This window comes from Pan troglodytes, chromosome 1 (assembly GCF_028858775.2).
Source record: "Pan troglodytes isolate AG18354 chromosome 1, NHGRI_mPanTro3-v2.0_pri, whole genome shotgun sequence".
Taxonomy (NCBI): domain Eukaryota; kingdom Metazoa; phylum Chordata; class Mammalia; order Primates; family Hominidae; genus Pan; species Pan troglodytes.
The window spans coordinates 127594830-127617020 of NC_072398.2; the positions used below are offsets into that span (position 1 = coordinate 127594830).

The window sequence follows — 22191 nt, forward strand, 5'->3', positions numbered from 1 at the left end:
TTGCCTAAGCTTCACGGATAAGATCAGAATACTATTTACTACAAGCACAGTGAATTCTGCAATTGATACTATGAATCATACCCACCTGAACCCCTCCAAATCCCTTCGGAGCTAAATATCGCTCACATTCAAGAGCAATATCAACCCATCGCCATTCAAACAGATGAACAATAGATGTCCGTCCTTGTTGTGTATTTGGGGAATACTGAGCCCAGCAGAACCCAATGGTGAAAAGCAACAGAAAGAACTTCATTTTGCTTTGAAGTTGTCAGTGTCCTTTCCAGAAACTATTTATATTCCTGTAAGAAGCACATTTTACAAAGTAAATATTAGCATGAATAAATACTTGAGGGCAAACTGTTTACTAATAATCTGAAAAGGATTATCAATAATAATCCTAACACGTGAAGAACATTAAAAAGTCTCTCATGGAAATCATCTAAATGACCTTTTAGAAATTAATGTTTTTTTGGTTCTGGCAGCACTTTTATTTTTCCATACACAATGATATATTGCTGGGGCCTAATGTTCTCACGTAACAGTAGAAAACCAAAATTTGTTGTCATCTCTTTAAAGATCGAGAATTGCATACAAAAAAACTTTACATAAATTAAAAGGATGAATACATTTATAGGTATAAATGCAAACCGCTTCCAACTCAAGGCAAGTAACAGCCCATGGTGTTCTGGCAGACAACAGAAGCTAAGAAAGGAAACTGGGTCCTATGGCTTGGACTTTCCAACCCTGACAGACCGACAGGACAGCAACAACTGGTTAAGGAGCCCTTACCAGCCTGTAGACAAATCCCAGAACACTCAGTCCTGACACATTAATACCCTGCACAGATCAGAGACTGCTGGCCATGCAGACTCACCAAGCCAGACTTGTCTTCCACAAGTATGTTTTTAGCCATGAAGTGACCAAGCCACATGTACTAAAGACTGAAATCAAAGATATGTACAGATACCAAGGGGAACAGTTAACTTGAATACAATGTCAAAATCAGGAACAAGTTCTACAATCCAGTGCTGATATCAGATACAAGCTTCAAAGACAACTTATTTTCTAAGGCTTATTCCAGTTTGGTGAGGCTAGCATGAGGTGTATGCATTTGCCAGGGGCAAATTTTTACTTCTGAATTAACCCATGAAACAATTGCTAGCCATCTGCTCGCAGTCCATTTAGAAGCATTTGCGGTGGACGATGGAGGGGGCCGAGTCATTGTACTATTGCTTGCTAATCCACATCTGCTGGAAGGCTGACAGTGAGGCCAGGAAGGAGCCGCTGATCCACAGCGAGTACTTGTGCTCTGGGGGTGCGATCATCTTGATCTTCATGGTGCTAGGTGCCAGGGTGGTGATCTCCTTCTGCATCCTGTCGGTGATGCCTGGGTACATGTTGCCACCAGATAGCACCGTGTTGGCCTACAGGTCTTTGCGGATGTCCACGTCACACTTCATGATGGAGTTGAAGATGGTCTGGGTGGATGCTGCAAGATTCCATGTCCAGGAAGGAAGGCTGGAACAGCGCCTCGGGACACCGCAACCTCATTGCCGATGGTGATGACATGGCCATCAGGCAGCTCATATCTCTTCTCCAGGGAGGAGGAGGATGTGGCAGTGGCCATCTACTGCTCAAAGTCCAGGGCAACATAGCACAGTTTCTCCTTGACGTAGTGTCTGATCTCCCGCTCGGCAGTGGTGCTGAAGCTATAGCCAACCTTGGTAAGGATCTTCATGAGGTAGTTGGTCAGGTCCTGGCCAGCCAGGTCCAGATGCAGAATGGTGTCAGGGAGGGCGTAGCCCTTATAGATGGGCACCATGTGGGTGACCCCATCTCCAGAGCCCATGACAATGCCAGTGTGCAACCACAGGTGTAGAGGGACAGCATAGCCTGGATGGCCACGTACATGGCCAGGGTGTTGAAGGTATCAAACATGATCTGAGTCATCTTCTCTCTGTTGGCCTTGAGGTTCAGGGGGTCCTCGGTCAGCAGCACCAGGTGCTCCTCCAAGGCCATGTGCAGTCCCTTGTAGAAGGTGTGATGCCAGATCTTCTCTATGTCATCCCAGTTGGTCATGATACCATGCTTAATGGGGGTACTTCAGGGTCAGGATGCTGTGCTTGCTCTCAGCCATGTAGCCCACATAGGAGTCCCTCTGGCCCATGCCCACCATCATGCCCTGGTGCCGGGGGCACCGATGATGGAAGGAAACATGGCTGGGGGTTGTCGTCCCCAGCAAAGCCAGCTTTGCACATGCTGGAGCCATTGTCAATCACCAGTGCGGCAATCTCTTCTTCCATTGCGACTGGTGGAGGAATGGGACAGCGGAGCGGCAGGACAACATGGTGCATGGGCTGGCAGAGGTGACTGGTTTTTTCTTACTGATAAAATCTTAACCTTTTCAAACCTCTGGCAGTGTGTACACACACACACACACACACACACACACACACACAAACCCACATAAATAAGGACAGTAAATATATATTTAAACACATAAGGACTGTATTTATATATATATATACACAAACACACACATATCTACACAGTCCTTATGTGTGTGTGTGTGTGTATGTATATATAGACTCTGTGTGTGCGTGTGTGTATATATGTATATATGTATGGTTTGGCTGTGTCCCCACCCAAATCTCATCTTGAATGTAGTTCCCATAACCCCCATGTGTTATGAGAGGGACCTGGTAGGAGGTAACTGAAATTGAATCATGGGGGCGGTAATCCCATACAGATGTTTTCATGATAGTGAGTGAGTTCTCCCAAGACCTCATGGTTGCAAAAGGGGCTTTTCCCCCTTTTGCTCAGAATTTCTCCTTCCTGCCATCAAGTGAAGAAGGATGGGTTTGCTTCCCCTTCCACCATGATTGTACATTTCCTGAGGCTTCCTCAGTCATGTGGAACTGTGAGTGGATTGAATCTTTTTCCTTTATATATTACTCAGTCTTGGACACTTCTTTACAGCAGCATGAGAACAAACATATATATATACACACACATACATACAAACATATATATATACACAAACATATATATATTCCATATATATATAATGCAGTATATATATATATAGTCTATATAGTCTTTATATGTGTGTATATATATAAATCCTAATAACAAATAAATAAGGACTGTCTTTTGTTTGTGATATCCGTCACTAATAGAAAATAACAATTGAAGCCAACTGAATTCTCAAAATATTTAACTATTTTCAAATTTTTGTCATGTTTCCATTTCAAACAGACATATTATGTGATATTTCCATTTTTAAAATCAGCCCTGTTTCCCATCCTTAATTCAAAGTTTTGGTTGTTTAAATTTCTCCATTATTGATTTAAGAAAACGTTTAAAATCTCAAAGCCCATGAATTGGAGAAACTAACTTTTTTCCCCTTGATCAACTCATGTGCTTAATATAGTGCATATAGTAGTAGGATTGGTGGTGGTGGTGGTTTTCTCCCTGTAGGCAAATATTTCTTGTACCTGACAAAATGCTAAATAAATAAATTTGTGTAATTTTTCCTTCTTAATGTAATGTAAGTGAAATGCTATGAAAGAGAGTAATAGTACAGGTAGGAAAAACTTCATCCATCCATTCAACAAGTGTTAAGTGTGTGTCTGCTTTTTGCTAAGCACTGTAGGTGATGTTCAGGAGACAATGATGAAAAAGACAGGTTTCTGTTCTCAGAGAACTTACATTCTAGTGGAAAGAAAATAAAATATATTAGTAAATAACAGTAATAGCAACAGTACTAACAGTGATGATAAAAATAATTTCAGATAGCAATAAGAACTAGTATAAAATCATAAAATAGAAAGTGACTTTTCCATCAGGGTATTATAGACTGGATGGTAAGGGAAGACATCCCTTAAAAGAGTGACTTTATGATGTGATTTGAAGGATTAGAAGTGTCCAGTCATTTAGAGATCAGAGAAAGAGCAACAGATAGAGGAAAGAGCAAGAGTAATGTCCCAAGAAAGGAAAAAGCTAGTACATAAGACACATTAAAAAGAAATCAGTGTGGCTAGAGCACATGTGATAAAGGGTGGGATAAAATGAGATGAGATCAGAGAGGTAGGGCAGATCATGTAGAACCTTGTAGAACATGAAGAAAGAGAGAGCTGTTAAGGCTGTGACATGGGGAACTGAAAGACTAATAAACTTTAAAAGAAAATCACCCTTGCTTCTGGGAAGAAACCAGATTATAGGAGGATAAGAGTGGAAAGGGGTAGATGTTAGAAGACTTTTACAGTGGTCCAGGAAAGAGGTGAGTGGCTTGGACTAGGGCATAGACAAGGTATATTTCAGAGGTAAACAGGCAGTAGATTTATGAATAGATTAGAGCTGAAGGATGAGGAAAAATATTAAAGATATAGGTATTTGGGGATGATACCATTTTTTAACATGAGACAAAATGAGGAAGTACCAGCTTTGACGAAGGGTATCAGGAGAGCTGTGGATCTTAACTATTCCACTGTCGATCCTGATGCTGCCCTTTGGTCCTTCCCCCCAGCCAATCCTGTGAACTCTCTTCATTGCAAAACTAGAAGTTCCTCATATTTTATATGAAATGTCATACCTTCATGACTTTCCTAGTGGTTTTTTTCCCCATATCATCCCCTTCCACATCCAACTTAGTGTGGAAGCAACTACTTTTCCTTCCACATTAAGTTGAAACCACAACTTTATGAAGCTTACCCTCATATTCTCAAGCATAGTTAGCTCCTCTGTTGTATGAAAGCTTTTTAATTTATATGACGTTAAGCTATATTTGACTTCTTTTGTAAGTATATTATAATTAATAATTTACTTGTCTGTCATTCTGGACCAAGCTTCTTGAAGTTAGACTTCATATCTAGTATTTCCAAATCCTAGTAAAATGATTGACATTGTCTTATGTGCTCAATAAATGGCTATAACATGAAAACTCTAGGTTCCAGGTATTGTGCAAAACATTGGCATAACATGGGTTATGTCCTCATTGATTTTCTAAAAATGAATGAACTCTATATTAGAAATTGTGCAATAAACTTGACTCTAATCCTAGCAAAAGTGTTGTACACATGTTGGAACTAAGGCCCAGACAGACTGGGTAAATTGTCCAGGCTCATATGGTAAGTGACAAAGACAGGATTTGATAATAAGTCTGATTGCAAGTCAACATTCTCTGTACTACACTAATGTTTCTCCTAGAATTCTAGAGTTGTGATGTCTAATATGGTAGCCACTAGAAACAATTGGCTACTAACCAGTTGAAATGTATGTGGTTTCAACAGAGATGAGTAATAAGTGTAAAACACACTCAGATAGTGTGAAAATAAAAAGTAAAAAAAAATATTTTTATGATGTTTACAGGTTGAAATAACATACTGTGATACATTAGGCTAAACAGAATTTACCATTAATATTAATTTCCCTAGTGTCTTTTGGTTTCTTTTAATGCAGTTAGTAAAATACATTAAATTACATATATGATTTACATTCTATTTGTATTAGATAGAGCTGTTCTAGAAGTCATGTTCAGTTAGAGAAGGGATATGTCCATACACAAAAACAAACAATAAAGTGAAAGATATGAACATAGTTTTAAGAGGGTTACGATTAAGTGCTTCAGGATTTAATTGGTAGGAAAAGTTCTTTCTGACAGATGGGAATAAGGGGAGATAAAATTGACTTGAAGAATGGGTTTGACATCAATGAAAAGAGATAGGTAAAATTGCTTTTAAGTAAGAAAAACATGTAGAAGGCAAGGAAAATGGCAAGAAGTCAATACAGTGTTTTAGAAACAAGTCAAGTGTGAGGGAGACATGACAGTTAAATTTGGAAAGGTATATTGGGGACACTCAAAATCAGGGAGAAGAAAAAAGTACTTACCTCAGAAGGGTTTTTGGTTGTTTTAAACAGGAAAGTAATAATAAAAACTTTTAATTATATCAGATGGACCAGAAAACAAAGAGATAGGAACATTAGTAAGCAGAGCAGTGACAGAAATCTGAATTAGGATTACAGCAGTAAGAATGAAAATTAGGGAAGTGTGATAGATTGTTATATTAAAGGGCATCCAATGAATGACACTTCCCAGTATCCATACCTATATAAAGTCTCTCTCTACAAAGACTATGGAATTAGCTTGATATTTGTTTTATCCTATGGGATATCAGCAAACAAGACACAAGCAAAGTTTGACTGGGGTTTGCAGAAGGGAGTTTGATCTCTTGGAACTCTGAGATCATACACTGTGTTGTGAGCCTACCTGGGATGAAAGATCACTTGAAGTCTAGTTGTCCCTAGTCATTCCAACAATGTGAGTTGACTTGCCAGCTAATAGTAGTTGAGTGATGTGCCAGGAAAAAACATGGTGTATATAGTCAGCCCTCCATATCCATGGGTTCCACATTGCCAGATTCAACCAACTGTGGAAGAACATATTTTTAAAGAAGGATAGTTGCATCTGTACTGAACATATAGACTTTTCTGTCATTATTCCCTAAACAATGTAACTATCTGCATAGCATTTATATTACAGTAGATATTACATCTCTACTGTGCATTGGTTATATGCAAATACTATGCTATTTTATATAAGGCACTTGAGCATCTGTAGATTTTGGTATCCATGGGAGGTCCTGGAACCAATCCCCCACAGATACTGGAGAGATGACTGCAAAAGGCTTGGTACTATCTGTGGTTTCAGGCACCTGCTGGGGGTCTTGGAACATATACCCCTGGAATAGAGGGGAAATGTTTATGTAAAACAGAGAGGGGAGATATAACAGACTTGGTGGAGACTGTACAGAAAATGGTGGTTAATCAGATATAAGAGAATAGAGAATATAAAGAGTCAAATGGGGACTCTGTGATTTAAACTTTGGGTGAATATTAGAATGGCAATGTCTTTATGACTGATAGTGCAATCTAAAGGCAGATTTGGTTTAGAGAAACCGATGAATATGGGGACATATTGAATTAGAGGTACCACTTTTAAAACAAATGGGTATATAAAAACAATTTAAAAAAGATATGAAGAAAGAAGCAGAGAATTGGGAGTTTTCAACAAAGCAATGACAGTCTAAGAAATGGAACAAAAAATACTTAACTGATTTAACACAGACACTGAACAGAACAGATGCTATCCCTAAGCAACTACTATACAGAGGGCAGTGTACACTGGCTGAATTATCAGGCCTGGAGAGTTGTACCCTTGAGGGCTGACAAAATACCAAAAAAGATATTGGATGAAGTCACCAAGCTTTATAAATGATGGGGTACAGGGAGTAGGAAGGAGAGAATAAAGAGGTGCCTTCTAAGTAGCAAAGGGAGTTTTATTACCAGAGATGATTTTTAAAAACAAATAGGGAAGGAAAATTTGCAGGGAGTACAACAGACTAACTGGATACGGGTGAGTATCAGAATTTAAATAGAAGACTGACTAGATAGTGATACAGGGCTGATGGTGTAAAGAGTTGACAGAGAAGAGGGGCACCATTTGAACTTCATGCTTGACTCAAGGTTCCAAATGTGAAAACGTAATTATTAGGAGTTAAGACAAACTATAAATCCTGACTTTTCCATTTATAACCTGTGTGATGCTGGAAAATAACTTCTCTAAATGTATCTATTAACTAGAAAAAGTAATATTTACCTCATAGAGTTATTGTGATTAAATGAATAATGCAAATAAAGCTGTTATCCCAATGTATGGATATGGTAAAAGCTCAATATGGTTGATAATGTTATTTTTGTATTGATATTTTTACCTGGTCCTATTAAAAATCCTATCAACTCATACTGTCTTTCCGCCTTCGCTCTACTAACACTTGGCCATTCTGTCTTCCCATTCTACCCTTCTTAATTTCTAATACTTTCTACTTCTCAGAAGTATTTTCATTTCCAGTAAAGGAATGGACAGAGATGAAAAAGAATCACCAATATTTTCTACCTGCAATTTTTTCCTTCCTTCCCTCACACTATTCTTCTTGCTTATTCGCTTAGGATTTCTGGCAGATCCATGGTAGTTTTGAAATATACTTTTCAACAATGCCAGATCAATGAACTCTGTTCTTGTAATAGCAAATCAGCATTTTTCACAATGCATTTGGAATGTTGGTAAAAAAAGGGGATAATTTGCAGACATAATTTAGGGAATTTAGCACTGCATGAAAGGTAGAGTTAGACACACATATAATAAGCTTCTACTAAGAGTCAGGCATTATCATATATTTTCTCATTTGATCTTAATTTTCACCTCAAACAAGCAATCTGAAGAGCTATATACCCCATAGGAGAAGCATTAAAACAATTAAAGTATATTTATGTCTTCTGAAATAAAAATCTGCACAAACAATTCTTAGCATCTTTGGCATCAAAAACACAAAAATAAGGATTTAAAATAGTTGTTATATCTACTTTCTGAAATAGCTATTCTAAAAGAGTTATCCTTAGAGAAGCTATTCAGTTATTAGTAATATATGGCATTATTGCCCATATTTTGTACTTCCTAGAATGCTCTACAAAGAGAAAACTTCCCTTTACTCTAAAGCTCTAACGGTTACTATAATGTGCCAAATGACATATCTTGGGAATTCCCTAAGAATATGAAATAGGACATTTGATAATATCCTGACGACAAAGCAATAGTCACTAAAGATTTATATTTGGAGTGTCAAAACATATTCTCTCTTCTCATCTGGGCTCATATAAAAAATAAAATATATCCGGTATCAAGAATTAACTTAAAATTAGCCAGTTTCTGAGGGTCTCAAAAGTATTTTTTCAATCAATATCATATATGAGGTATTTATTTTATTTGACATCCATAATATAAATGGCATTATAGGGAAACGGCTCTAGTGTAAACTCAGTATCCCTCTTGACACATCAAGTACCATAAATTTAATCATTTAGCTCAAAGCCTACTTAAATCACACCAAAGCCTTGACTTAAATAAAATGAAAGAGCTCTATTGTTAAGCAGAAAGTAGCAACTTCCAAATAACTTGTCTTTCTAGAGCTCCCTTTCTACTTATATAACTATCAGTTATTTACAAGTTCTTTCCCCCTATCCAAAGTAGCCTCACATTTGTACCAGATATAGTTTTTTAACATGCAAATGAATTAACATTGACAAAAAAAAAAGACAAGTTATCTATTAATGTCATTCGTTGTTCTTATCCTAGATGCCTTATAAATATCTTTGGAAGTAATTTAAGTGTGATTAAAAATTACAACTGAAATACTTTAATGTCACATTTATGAACTTGATCAAGTTAGTTGTTTCTCTTACTAAAAAATAAAGTCTTAATTCCTCTGAGTTTTGCAATAAATTAGGTACAATTTTCTCAAAATAGTAAACCTTCAACCACCAGCCCTTCCCCCAACAGTTTTCTGTTTTTCTTTTGAAAATAAAATAAGAAAGAAAATAAACCTGAACTCAGGATAAGTTGCAATGTAAAGGTTAGAGAAAAGAAAGCACAGATAATCAAGTTTGCCTAACAGATCTCTGAAATCAGAGAAACCTTTTGAGCCAAGGCTAAGACACATTTTCAATATAAATAGTACATTTTGTACTGCACAGCACTGAAACATGATTTGTCAACAAACTGAAAATAGATTGTGAAACTCTATATCAAATCATGTGACAGAAACCACTTATTTCAAGACAAAAAGTTGGAGGAGGACTTACATAATACTCAAAAAACATTAAAACAACTTACCACATTAACTTCTTTCAATCAGCAATCTCCCAAACCCACAGTTGAGTGTTTTACAATCATAAAATAAAAATCTCACAGTTCTGGTTTTGCTTTTTCTTCAGTTGGAAAAAAAATTGCTGAATTTAGAATCTTATAGATTTTCTATAACCTCTTACTTTCAATATGTGGCCCTAGAGTCCTACTCCAATTCTCCAAATCAGATTTGTACAAGGAATCTTCTCTGAACTCCAGTATTACAACAGGTTGATCACCACACTCCTGTTTCCTAAGCAAACCACTGTCTTCTCTCCTCTGCTCAGTTTGCTGCCCTGCCACCTCTTCTTACTACACTATATCTCGTCTGCTTTCTGTCTTCCTTCCTTTTTCTACAATATCCTCTCGCAATCTCTACTATTTCTTTTCCCTGAACCATTTATATTTATAACAATATATAGGGAATATATAGAAAATAAACATATAGGGAATAAAATAATCTTAATAAAATAACCTTAAAAATAAAATAACCATATAAAATAAAATAACCTTAAAGACCCGATTGGCATAGGGCTGGGTTAAATTAGTTAAATGAGACTAGAATGTAAGCAGTGTCACTAAATCAAAAATTTAACTCTTTGAGACCAGCCTGGCCAACATACTAAAAGTACAAAAATTAGCTGGGCATGGTATCTGGCACCTGTAATCCCAGCTACTTAGGAGGCAGAGGCAGGAGAATTGCTTGAACCCAGGAGGTGGAGGTTGCAGTGAGCCGAGACTGCGCCACTGCACTCCAGCCTGGGCAACAAGAATGAGACTCCGTCTCAAAACAAACACAAAAAAATTTAACTCCATGCATCACCATCTACTAGATGCTTCACCATGTACATTTTTTTTCTGTATGAACCTTAGAAAAAAATTAAAGTCTATGGATTTCATACTAGGTCCTCAATTAGAAAATGAAGATATTGTTGATAAATATAAAAATAAAATAACCACTAACAACATATAGTTACTATGTGCCATTTCTATGCATTATCACTTTTACTTATCACACACGCATACCCTACATGATAGAAATATGATTATCCTCATTTTTAAAATGAGAAAGAAACACTAAAAAATTAAATAATGGGATTTATTAATGGTCAAATTGTAGTACATGTTGGGACTGAATTTCAAAGCCAAGAAGCCTAACTCCACAGTGAGCTCTTACCTACTAATCAGTCTTATATTCCCTTTCATTGGATTGTTAGAAAAATCAAATAAAATATTATATGAAAATATTTTAAAATCTGAGTTCTGCTTAATCTGATTAATTTTTAAAAGATTAACAGTAGTAAAAATTCTGCAAAAATAATGTCTTGGAGGATTAAAAATACAGAAGTAATTTCAAAAATAAAAACGACTGCAAACTGGAATAAAACAGTGTTCAAGTATTCTAAGGTCACATTATTGTCTTTGGCAATGGACATAGGCATTAACTTTGGACTGTGAGAATATGCATGGGTATAATCAGTGCTAATCATTAACAAAACAGAAAGTGTGCCTAATTCCTGTGGTATAGGGTAAAAAAAATTCAATGTAAATTGATTAAATGTTTCTGCTAAATGCATTTTTAGACAGATTTTTAAAAAACAGATAGAAAAAAGGTAAAGGTAAAGCTAGAACCAAATAAATGATGTAAATTCTAACCAAAGGAAAGACAGTGAGGCTTTATTAGTATTGGACAAAGATCTAAGGCAAAATTAATACCACAATAAAATGGTTGTACATTTATAATTAAAAATGTTTGACTCTCTGACTAGAAATTCAACAAATATATGTTTACTCACCTTATAACATGTTTAAAATTACTAAAGCAAAAATATTGACAGTACAATAATAGAGAAATCTACAATTATGAGAGAGTTTTAACAACCTTATTAAGAGCAGGCAGATTTCAACAAGTTTTAATTAACCTGACCAAATGCACATACGGAGAACACATTATTTTTTTAATTGTCTATATACAGTCAGAAGTTGAGTTTTTAAAGGATTGAAATAAAAAAGAATATTCTAATTGGACTAAGATCATATAGTATGCACTTGTTAATATGAACATTTCCAAATATTTTGTTGTTATAAGAAGTGTTATAATGAACATCTGTATACATGTTTACACATAGGTAATTCTGTAGACTAAACGTAGTGAAACTTGAAGCACATTTTTATATTTTCATATTATGCAAAATTGCCCTTACAAACCTGTCAGTTTTTACTCTCTAGTATCAATATATTATAGTACCTTTTGTCACACTCCCACCAAAAATATTATCGCTCTGATTTTTGCCTAATAGATTAAAAATGATTTGTGCTTTTCCCAATTACTAGCAAGACTGAACATCATTTCACATTTTTTGGCCTTTTGAGTTTTCTCTTGAAATTTGCTTCCTTTTTCCATCTTCTTTTGCTTTTATTATTTTTCTTATTGAATGTTTCCAGTTCTTATGTTATTATCGTTTGTCATGTATTGCAAATATATTTTCCTAATATATCACTGCTTTTTGAAGGCTTCCCAGTGTAAATCTAAGTAATCATGAATGCTGGTATGAATTAGGACAGTGCCAAAGGTATGCCTGTATTATTATTTTTTGTCCAACTACAGTCATGCATTGCTTAATGACAGGAGTATGTTCTGAAGAGAAAGCCCTTAGGTAATTAAGCCACTGTGCAAATGTCATAGAATGGACTTCCATAAATGTAGATGGCATAGCCTATTCCTCCTAGGCTACAAACCTGTAAGGCATGTTATTGTACTGAATACTATAGGCAACTGTAACACAGTGTACTTGTGTACCTAAATATATTTAAACATAGGAAACTTCCGATAAAAATATGGCATAATAAACTTAACTGGACCACCATCATATATGCGGTGCACGACTGTATTCACCATGCAAAAGGTTTTAAGTTTTAAAGTGATTATTTGTTTAACTACAGTGGTTCCTCGTCCCTCCATATCCATGAGGAATTGGTTCCAGGACCCACCATGGATACTTAAAGCAACAACTGCTCGAGTCTTTTATATACAATGTAGTATTTGCATATAACTTTTACATCATCTCAGATTACTTATAATAACTAATGCAACGTAAATGCCATGTCAAAACTTGTTATATTATGTTGTTTAGAAAATAATGACGAAAAAACTCAATACATGTTCAGTATAGATGCAACCATCCTTTCTCTTGTCTTATCCTTAGATCTTGTTTAATAAGATTAGATTTAAGACTAAGTGGTAAGGAGGATGGGAAGAGAGACAGAGGAAAAATGTATTATGACAGCTTTTTTTTTTTTTTTTTTTCAGTTGGGGTCTCCCTATGTCACCCAGGCTGGAGTGCAGAGATGCAATCACGGTTCACTGCAGCCTCAAACTCCTGAGCTTAAGTGGTCCTCCCTCCTCAGCCTCCCAAGTTGTTGGGATTACAAGCATGACTAATTATGCCCAGCAATGGTAGGTTTTTGTTGTTGTTGTTTACAAAGTTAAATGTCATCATGTTTTATATTGAAATATCTTTTAATACTTTTTTTTGAAATATTACTGATTATTTAGAACCCAAAGTCTGCACCATTGAACAAATTCATTCCAATAGTCTCTTTCACTGTTAATATTCTCTGATCCTATGATTTATTCTTCTCTTGACTTTCTACATCCTAATGGAAATATGAAAATCAAAGAGCTTAAGGAAATGTTGTGGCTGTATCAATCAGGACAGAATAGGTTATTCTGCAGTAATGAAAGAAACTAAAATTTTTCAGTGGCTTACAATAACCAAGTTTCTCATGTTCAACTAGGATCAACAAAGGCACTCTTATTAGTCCCTTTGTAATGTCACAAAAACTTCATTTTGACACATGCTTTAGCAATCGGGAACTCCCCAAAGTAAAACAATCTTTCTGCTCACATTTCACAGCCAAAACAAATCACATGGACATTCCCAAATTCAACAGGATGGGAGTATTTCATTTGCAGGGCGGATCACTAATATTTATGAACAATAGTATATTGCATATATGAGATCAGAAATAAAAACTGTAACAGGAAAAATAAAAGAATTTTCATTGGAGTGAACATTTGAAAAATAAGAAATGCGAGTTTAAATACATATTTTTAAAGAAAAATACAATATATAGAGCTTCTCACATTCAACCTCAATCTCTTACACCTCCATCCTTTCCTTCGATAGCAAGACATTCAATTTCTTCCAAGTTTGTATGATCATTTCTATGCATGTTTTTGTGACTTACTTCATCTAGTGTTCCCATAAATAACATGTAATGGAATTTTATGTAGTTACCTTTTTCTAAGCTTTGAAAAGTTTCATAAAACTGCTCACATCTTCTTAAATTTTGGATATTCAAAGATCACGGTATACAAATACCATATTAAGTTCTATTTTATAATTTACAAAAAATTAAAATTTCTCATGTAAAATATATATATATATTTTTTAATCTAACTCCATCACTGAAGCTGGAGTGCAGTGGCCCAATCTCGGCTCACTGCAACCTCCACCTTCGGGTTCAAATGATTCTCCTGCCTCAGCTTCCCGAGTAGCTGGGACCACAGGCATGAGCCACCATGCCCAGCAATTTTTTTTGTATTTTTAGTAGAGACGAGGTCTCATCGTGTTGGCCAGGCTGGTCTCAAAATCCTGACCTCACGTTGATCCACCTGCGTTGGCCTCCCAAAGTGCTGGGATTACAGCCGTGAGCCACTGCACCTGGCCTCTTTCTTAATTTCTAATTGATAACCTTTTAAATAGATACAACCACCTCAAGTCTTTATATATTAGTCATAGATGTTCCAGTCTTACTTGATATCCTGGCTTTTTCTTCATTGCTTAGACCTTGTGCATGTTGGGTACAGGGTATATATTTCCTGATGCTTTTTCAATGTTTTTTTTGTGTGTGTGTGTGTGTGTGTGTGTGTGTGTGTGTGTGCGCGCGCGTGCGCACGCGCACGCTGTTTAAGATTTCCTATTAGCTTTTATGTGGACGCTCTATATACCGTTTGTTTTCAGAAAATATAGGGTGGGACATTTTGCAGCTTAAGTACTTGGGATGAGAACTCTATTCTTCTTGAAAATCATCAGTTGTACCTCTTAGGTGTCTGACACAGGGGGTTAGCTCACATATCTACTGAATAATCCTACTGAGGTCATTATTTGTTAGCATGCATTACTAAAGATAATTAAATGTAATAAAGTATCTTACAGTTGACACATTAAAGAGCTTTCCATTACTCACAAAAGGAAGTGCTGTCTTCTCACAGGGTAGTAAAGATAAAATAATTACAAAAAGCACTCAGCACAGTTCTTGTTGAGATTTCAAAATTCATTTAGATAATGCTTTCAATCTCCTAGGTTCCCAATTTCTTGAATTCATCTCCTTCCATCAACTTGCCTCTATGCTACTCCCATCCTCACATCCTAAAACTTATAATCACTAAGTACTATATACTTAGTACTATTATACTATACTCAGTATACTATACTTAGTACTATTATACTATACTTAGTACTATTATATATTATTATACTCTAATTTCAATTTCAGCCACCCCACTCTTATTTAAATCTCCCAAATATCTAGTTTGTACCTCAAGAACTCCAATGCATCTTCAACCACACTGCAATCTACAATTGATGATACCATTTTCCAGTCTCAACCTTCTTTATTTTCTCACTTCACTCCTTAACCCAGATTACTTTCCATATCCCTCTTTTATTATCTTTCTCTTAAATGTAACAACATCTCATCACTGTCTTATTCACCTAGGGAAATCTCAACTTTAGTTAAATTGAATTCTGTACTTTTTCAGTGATAGCACCTATGCTGAACTCAATTGGAGAAAAACACAAAACCACATTGACTGATACCACTTAAATAAACCACAGATTGCCTAAGAGTATGTTTACTTTCCTACATTCCTGGATACCCATTTTACATCTCCTTTTCCTTCCTTAATCCTTCACGACTTCCTCCCTCTTTATGACCTTGTTTCCTATTTCTCTGAGAAAATATAACAAAAATTTGACATGCTCCTATTTACTGAACTACCAACATCCAGAACTCCATAATCTGCCCTTCATCCTACTGTTACTAATGAGCTGTTTGTGTGCCTATCTTTAAAACGAACGCTTCTATTTGTATACCAGGTCTATGGCTTCAGCAATATCCCTCTCTTTCCGGCATTATGTTTTTTCTCTCTACTGAATCAGTCTGATTAGCATACAAACCTGCTATATCATCAATCTTAAACAGCTTTTTGATACTACATTGCCCTCCATTAACAACCCATTTCTCACAACCCCTTGAATGCAAGACTCTTTAAGAGTTGTCTTCGATACTCACTATATTAAATTCTTCTTCAAAATTCTCTTGAATACCCTTACTCCTGACATCCACCAAGTTTGTCAACGTCAAGTTGACAAAAAAGAATGTTTTCCTACGTATATACAGCTGAAACTCATTTCATTAAAGGAACAGAATAATTTTATGTGGGAAATATTTTCACCTTTGAGTGACGTTCTGACAGATGAAAGATTTGGGGGAACAAAAATGGAAGACTGTATTACAGCAAGGATACAAATCTCTAAATTGGGATAAATCCCCATTTCCAAAAAACCAAAAGCCCAGTAAAACTCAAAGCCAGACAAATATAAAATAATTACAAAAAACAAGATTACAATAAAAAAAATGTGAAAGTGCTTTGGTATCCAGGTAAGAATTTTTAAAAGGCAGTATTTGTAATCATAAAAAAATTATATTACAAATTATATATTTTTTTATAATATTATGTTTTCCTAGATGTGTTAAACCAGATAAAGAAAAAATACAAACAGTATTTTATTGGAAAGGAAACAATTTATTATATTTGAGGAAAATCATTAAAATACATGTAATATGTTTCCAATTCACTGATTTAAAGGCATATAGATTTAATTTTTAAATACACTTTCAAAGCTGTTACGCACAGTTCCATAGTCCAGGTGGTCAATTTCTTCCTCTCAAAGTTAGAAAGCACTTGAAGGACACGGGATTCAAAAAAACCTAAAACATCATAAAAGCCCATTAAAAATAGGAAGTATAACACAGGTCATTAGTTTAAAAATAACTAAGAGCTGAACCATTTATATTTAGAAAATTAGTGAATCATGTCAGTATAACAAAATTTATCTAAATAAACCGTTTATAAAGAAACTGATTTATAACATTTACAAAATCATTTTAACTATGCCTACAGAAAAATAATTACATTTTCAATATCTATAGGTTTTGTACTTTTAAGGTGATAATAACCGAATTTTCAATTGTTTTCACAGATCTAATAATAGTAGCAGATTTTTCAACAAAGAAACACAGAGGCTCCAACGCTTTATTTTCCTAGTTATTAATATAAGGTTGGATGGCTAGGTTGATACTAGGTACCTAATCATTTTACTCTAACAAAGCAGTGTCTAAACTGGTCAGTCCTTAAAATTACTAAAGAAACCTTTTCAAATCTGATTGTTATACTCCATTCCCAGAGATTCAGATGTATTAGTTCTAGGGTAGAGTACAGGAATCTTTATGCATAAAAACTCTTCCTTGGTGGTTCTCGACCTTGTTTGTATATTAAAATCAGTTTGAGAGGTTTATTCCAACATCTGTGCTACACTCCCAACACCTTAAATCAAAATTCTGACCAAAGGAACCAAGCATCAATATATTTCTTAAGGATTTTTTTAGGAGGGAGAGGGTCTCACTCTGTCACCCAGGCTAGAATGCAGTGGTGTGATCATGGTTCACTGCAACCTCAACCTCTGGGGCTCAAGTAATCCTCCTGCCTTAGCATCCCAAGTAGCTGAGACGAGAGGTGCAAGCCACCACACTTGGCTAATTTTTGTATTTTTGTAGGGACAGGGTCTCCCTACATTGCCCAGGATGGTCTCAAACTCCTGGGCTCAAGTGATTCTCCCATCTCGGACTTGCAAAGTGCTGGGATTACAGGTATGAGCCACTGCACCCTTTTAAAATTAGTATTTAAGTTCCAGATCACTGCAATGTGCAGCCAAGACTGAGAACCACTGTTCTTGGTGATTACGGTCATCAACCAGTCTGGAAACCACTATTCCTATATACCTGCCAAGACTGTTTTTCCTTAATGCACTACCCTTAGTGGGCATTATGTGTTCTCCCCTCTATTACGCTTTTCTTCTCTTGTTTAGAAAAAGAAAGGGGAAAGAAGAAAGATACTTCTATTGCTATCTATGTTAAAAGAGATTCACTAAGACTTCAGATGAGAGGTCTGCTACTCTCTAGAATTTACATAGTAATCCAGACATCTTAATTTTCAATGTAAGTACTTTTTAAAAGAAAAACATTTCCTTTGCCCAAATTTTAAACACATTATAAATACCTAAACCAGATATATTACACAACAGAAAGCATATGTTATTGAATTAGGTTTAGGAAACATACAAATAGAAGAAACAAGACTGTATTCTGGGTTAAAGTAAATGAACACATTCTCTAAGTAAGTTGACCTGATTCACTAACTTTCCCTCAAAAAATTAGATAAAGGACAGCACAGAAAATTCAACAACAAATCTAAAAACACATAAAAGATCTGTTCAGTCTATACAAATAATTTTAGAAATATTTCATTTGAATAAAGTGTAAAAAAGTATTCCTTAACCTGGATCAACAGGTGGGGGAAGGACAAACATTTCTAGGAAAAAACCAAAAAAACACTGCCCCAAAAAGGATACGACAAGAAAGGATACACTTTGCATGACAGTATTACAGCAGTATTTACGCAGGAATGCTTCTAAAGAAGAACAGCAGAATGCAGTTTAATTTTTTTCTTATTTTTCAGCATCAGATTTAAAATAAATGATGTTTAAAAATACAGACTGAAATCCATCTTTCCTCTAAAGTGTTTATAAGACTTGTGACTACCCAGTATAGACGTACAACAAAATTCAAATATTCAAGCCATCTCAGAAGGACTAAATATTAAACAAAATTTTCCCTTATTTACCCATATTTGGCAGTTAAACACCAGTAATTGTGACCAATTACTTCGTGTTCTTTTAGTTTACAGAGGAACAAAAATTTAAATAAAAAACAAAGGAATATATTTCTACTTATTTCTTGAACAATGTAACAAACATTAACATTTAAAATGCTTAATTCTACCATATTTAATCATCAAATTAAGTATGCACTAAAATTACCTGTTTTAAAGACAAAAAATATTTAACTCCACAAACACATATTGTTGTGAAATGTGTTAATAATTTTATATACTCAGCACTGTAGATTTTTTTTTTTTTTTGAGATGGAGTCTTGCTCTGTTGCCAGTGTGGAGTGCAGTGGCGTGATCTTGATCTCGGCTCACTGCAACCTCCACCTCGCAGGTTCAGGTGATTCTCCTGCCTCAGCCACCCACGTAGCTGGGACTACAGGTATGCGCCACCACACCCAGCTAATTTTTGTATTTTTAGTAGACAGTCGGTTTCACCATGTTGGCCAGGATGGTCTTGATCTCTGGACCTTGTGATCCGCCCACCTCCACTTCCCAAATTGCTGAGATTACAGGGGTGAGCCACCGTGCTCAGCCAGAATTATTTTTAATGATAGTTTGACTTTTTTTTTTTAACTTTTATTTTAACATTTACTTTAGGTTAATTTTAAGAGTTAGAAAATGTATCTGTAAGTGTTTATCCCAGGAGTTTTCAAGTTGTGGTCTCTGGATAAGATGCCTCATCATTATCTGAAACCTCATTAATCTCGCAAATTTTCAGGTGCCAACAAGGGTGACCAACCTGTCTTGGCTTACCAGACACATTCCCCATTTCAGCACTAAATGTCCGGCATCCTGGAAATCCCCTCATTAAAAGGAAAACTGGTATAAACAGTTTCCCTAGGTCCCCACATCAGACCTACCAAATCAACTCTTTCAGGGAAGGAAGGAACCTACGAATCTGTGTTTTATTAGGCTCTCCAAGTGATATGATACATATTAGGGTTTAAGAACCATTGCTTTACTATAGGCAGAAAAAGTTAAAAAAAGAGTTAACAGGCACACTCCCCTTATAAGATTCATTCTCCAAACTTAATTTTCACATATAAATGGGTTTTAATCTGTAGTTATAGTTTTGACGTTTAATGGGACTTAACTGCACAGATAGGTATTTCCTTAAAAAAAAAAAAAAAAAGAGAGATACCTGAATTACTACCTTGTCAAACTTTTATTCTTAATTTTATCTCAATAATTAGTCTTGTCTTTTTATTATGTTTTATTCACACTTACCTTTATTAATTTTTAACACTTTCTTTTTCCTTCCTTAGGATCTTGTTTTGGTCTAGCAGATCGAGCAAACTGCTAATAATTTAAAATTAAGGTTTCCTTCATGAATATGCAAGTAATCTTTTCTAAATAATTCTCAAAAACTTTCTAGTGTATGGTGGGAGTATGGTTTTTTAATTTACCTTGAGTGCCTCCTGCCTCTCTCCATGACTTGAGAGGAAATTAATAATTAACTTTTCCTTTACAGTCATTATTTTTTATACCTGGGCCTTTGCTTCTTTACCTATCTTGCTGATTTCTAGTTTGCAAACTGCACTGACTACTAAAAGCAAGATGGTTAATCAATGATATACTCTAGTTATTAAAATTCTCATGTAGAAATATAAATTACAATAAAATGATAAAATGAATTAGTTCTTTTATGACTCCAAATGTACTTCTGGATACTCTAGTCTCTTAGCATGCCTATGTACTTTTGAGCTGCATAAGTGAAACATTTAAACTTGGCTGAAATTGAACAACCTCATGCTGCTGAAGCTCTTTTATTAAAAATCTAAATAACACTGTCATCTGACTCAGTAAGGTGGGTTTAATTGTAACGAATGAATATCTACTGCTAGAATGCCAACTGTGGAAATTTCTAAAGGGTAACATGAAAATTAATTTCAGTTATATCCTTCTAAAAATTATATAGTTTTGAAATAGATGGATTTAAAGGATACAACCACCATGGGTTTTCCAAAAAGCACATATCCATTAGCTTCCTTTAAGGCTTTTGCTGCTGCTTTTTCATTAGGAAGTCCAATGAAAGCTTGTCCTTTCATACGACCTTCTTTCATCAAACGTATATCAAACCTAGAAGGAAGAAACAGTTTTGATTCAAAGAATGTCAGTTTCAATGTGAATGAAAATGTGTTGAATAATCTAACATTTTGCTATTTCAAATAAAAGTGACTACACTATTTGATAGGCACGACAATTATTCAGTTTTCTAAAAATATATTTCATGTTCTGCACTAAAATTGATTCTACAAGTAGGTAGTATTTGTTTAAGATATACTTTTAACTATTCTCAACTATCATAAAAGTATGTGATTTAAAAATTATACTATTAGCAACTAGAAAACCAAACTTCTTTTTTTTTTTTTTTTTTTTTGAGACAGAGTCTCACTCTGTCACCCAGGCTGGAGTGCAGTGGCATGATCTCGGCTCACTGCAAGCTCCACCTCCCAGGTTCACGCCATTCTCCTACCTCAGCTTCCCGAGTAGCTGGGGCTCCAGCTGTCCGCCACCACGCCTGGCTAATTTTTTGTATTTTTAGTAGAGATGGGGTTTCACCGTGTTAGTCAGGATGGTCTCGATCTCCTGACCTCGTGACCTCGTGATCTGCCCGCCTCAGCCTCCCAAAGTGCTGGGATTACAGGCGTGGACCACCGCACTGGCTGCAAACTTCTTAAATTACTATTTATCTCAATTTTTTAAGTTCCTTACAATCTGGCACTATCTGCTCAAGTGATTAAAAAAACAACTACTACTACATAACCAAGAATGGAAAAATAGAAAGGATTAACAGCCAGTTATAAGCAATTATAGAATTCATTATATTATTATGATTATGATTATTATTATTTTTGAGACAGAGTCCTGCTTGATTGCCCAGGCTGGAGTGCAGTGGTGTGATCTTGGCTCAAAGCAACCTCCACCTCCTGGGTTTAAGCGATTCTCCTGCCTCAGCCCCCCGGGTAGCTGGGATTACAGCCGTCTACCGCCATGCTTGGCTAATTTTTGTATTTTTAGTAGAGATGGGGTTTCACTATGTAGGCCAGGCTGGTCTTGAACTCCTGACCTCAAGTGATCCCACCCGCTTCGGCCTCCCAATGTGCTAGGATTACAGGCATGAACCACCACACCTGGCCTAGAGTTCATTATATTGTTATAAGCAATTACAGAACTTCGGAGTAGAAAGGAACCTCAATGATTATCTAATTAAAACCATAATTTTACAGGTGATGTCTAGAGACAGTGAGTGACTCTTCAAAGCAGATAGCTAAGATCTAAAGTCAGAAACACAAACCAAATTTTTAAATTCCTAATATAGTGATCTACTATTCCATGTATCCATTTTTTGAAATTTTTGAGAGAAAATCAT

The 22191-nt window shown here is 35.6% G+C and overlaps 2 protein-coding genes and 1 pseudogene across 23 annotated transcripts in view; all 3 read right to left on the minus strand.

Moving 5' to 3' along the window:
* The window catches only part of AMY2B (amylase alpha 2B), a 43212-nt gene extending 26354 nt beyond the window's left edge, over positions 1–16858 (minus strand). For 2 of the 7 annotated variants that reach the window (XM_063781795.1, XM_009426575.3), the window contains exons 1-2: positions 16723–16858; positions 86–299 (exon numbers count right to left, since the gene is read on the minus strand). In XM_063781795.1, coding sequence (XP_063637865.1) covers positions 86–253 — 168 coding nt within the window. In that variant the 5' untranslated portion in view covers positions 254–299; positions 16723–16858. 7 annotated transcript variants of the gene reach the window in all.
* LOC104001764 (actin, cytoplasmic 2-like) lies at positions 1182–2354 on the minus strand (annotated as a pseudogene).
* Positions 16593–22191, minus strand: part of RNPC3 (RNA binding region (RNP1, RRM) containing 3) — a 29637-nt gene continuing 24038 nt past the window's right edge. For 8 of the 16 annotated variants that reach the window (XM_054685385.2, XM_063798859.1, XM_063798878.1 and 5 more), the window contains 3 exons: positions 20765–20897; positions 20046–20117; positions 16593–18557 (listed from right to left, as the gene is read on the minus strand). In XM_054685385.2, the coding sequence (XP_054541360.1) occupies positions 20058–20117; positions 20765–20897 (193 nt within the window). In that variant the 3' untranslated portion in view covers positions 16593–18557; positions 20046–20057. The remainder of the gene's footprint in view (positions 18558–20045; positions 20118–20764; positions 20898–22191) is intronic. The other 8 variants (XM_054685375.2, XM_063798879.1, XM_054685362.2 and 5 more) reach the window with 1 other exon arrangement.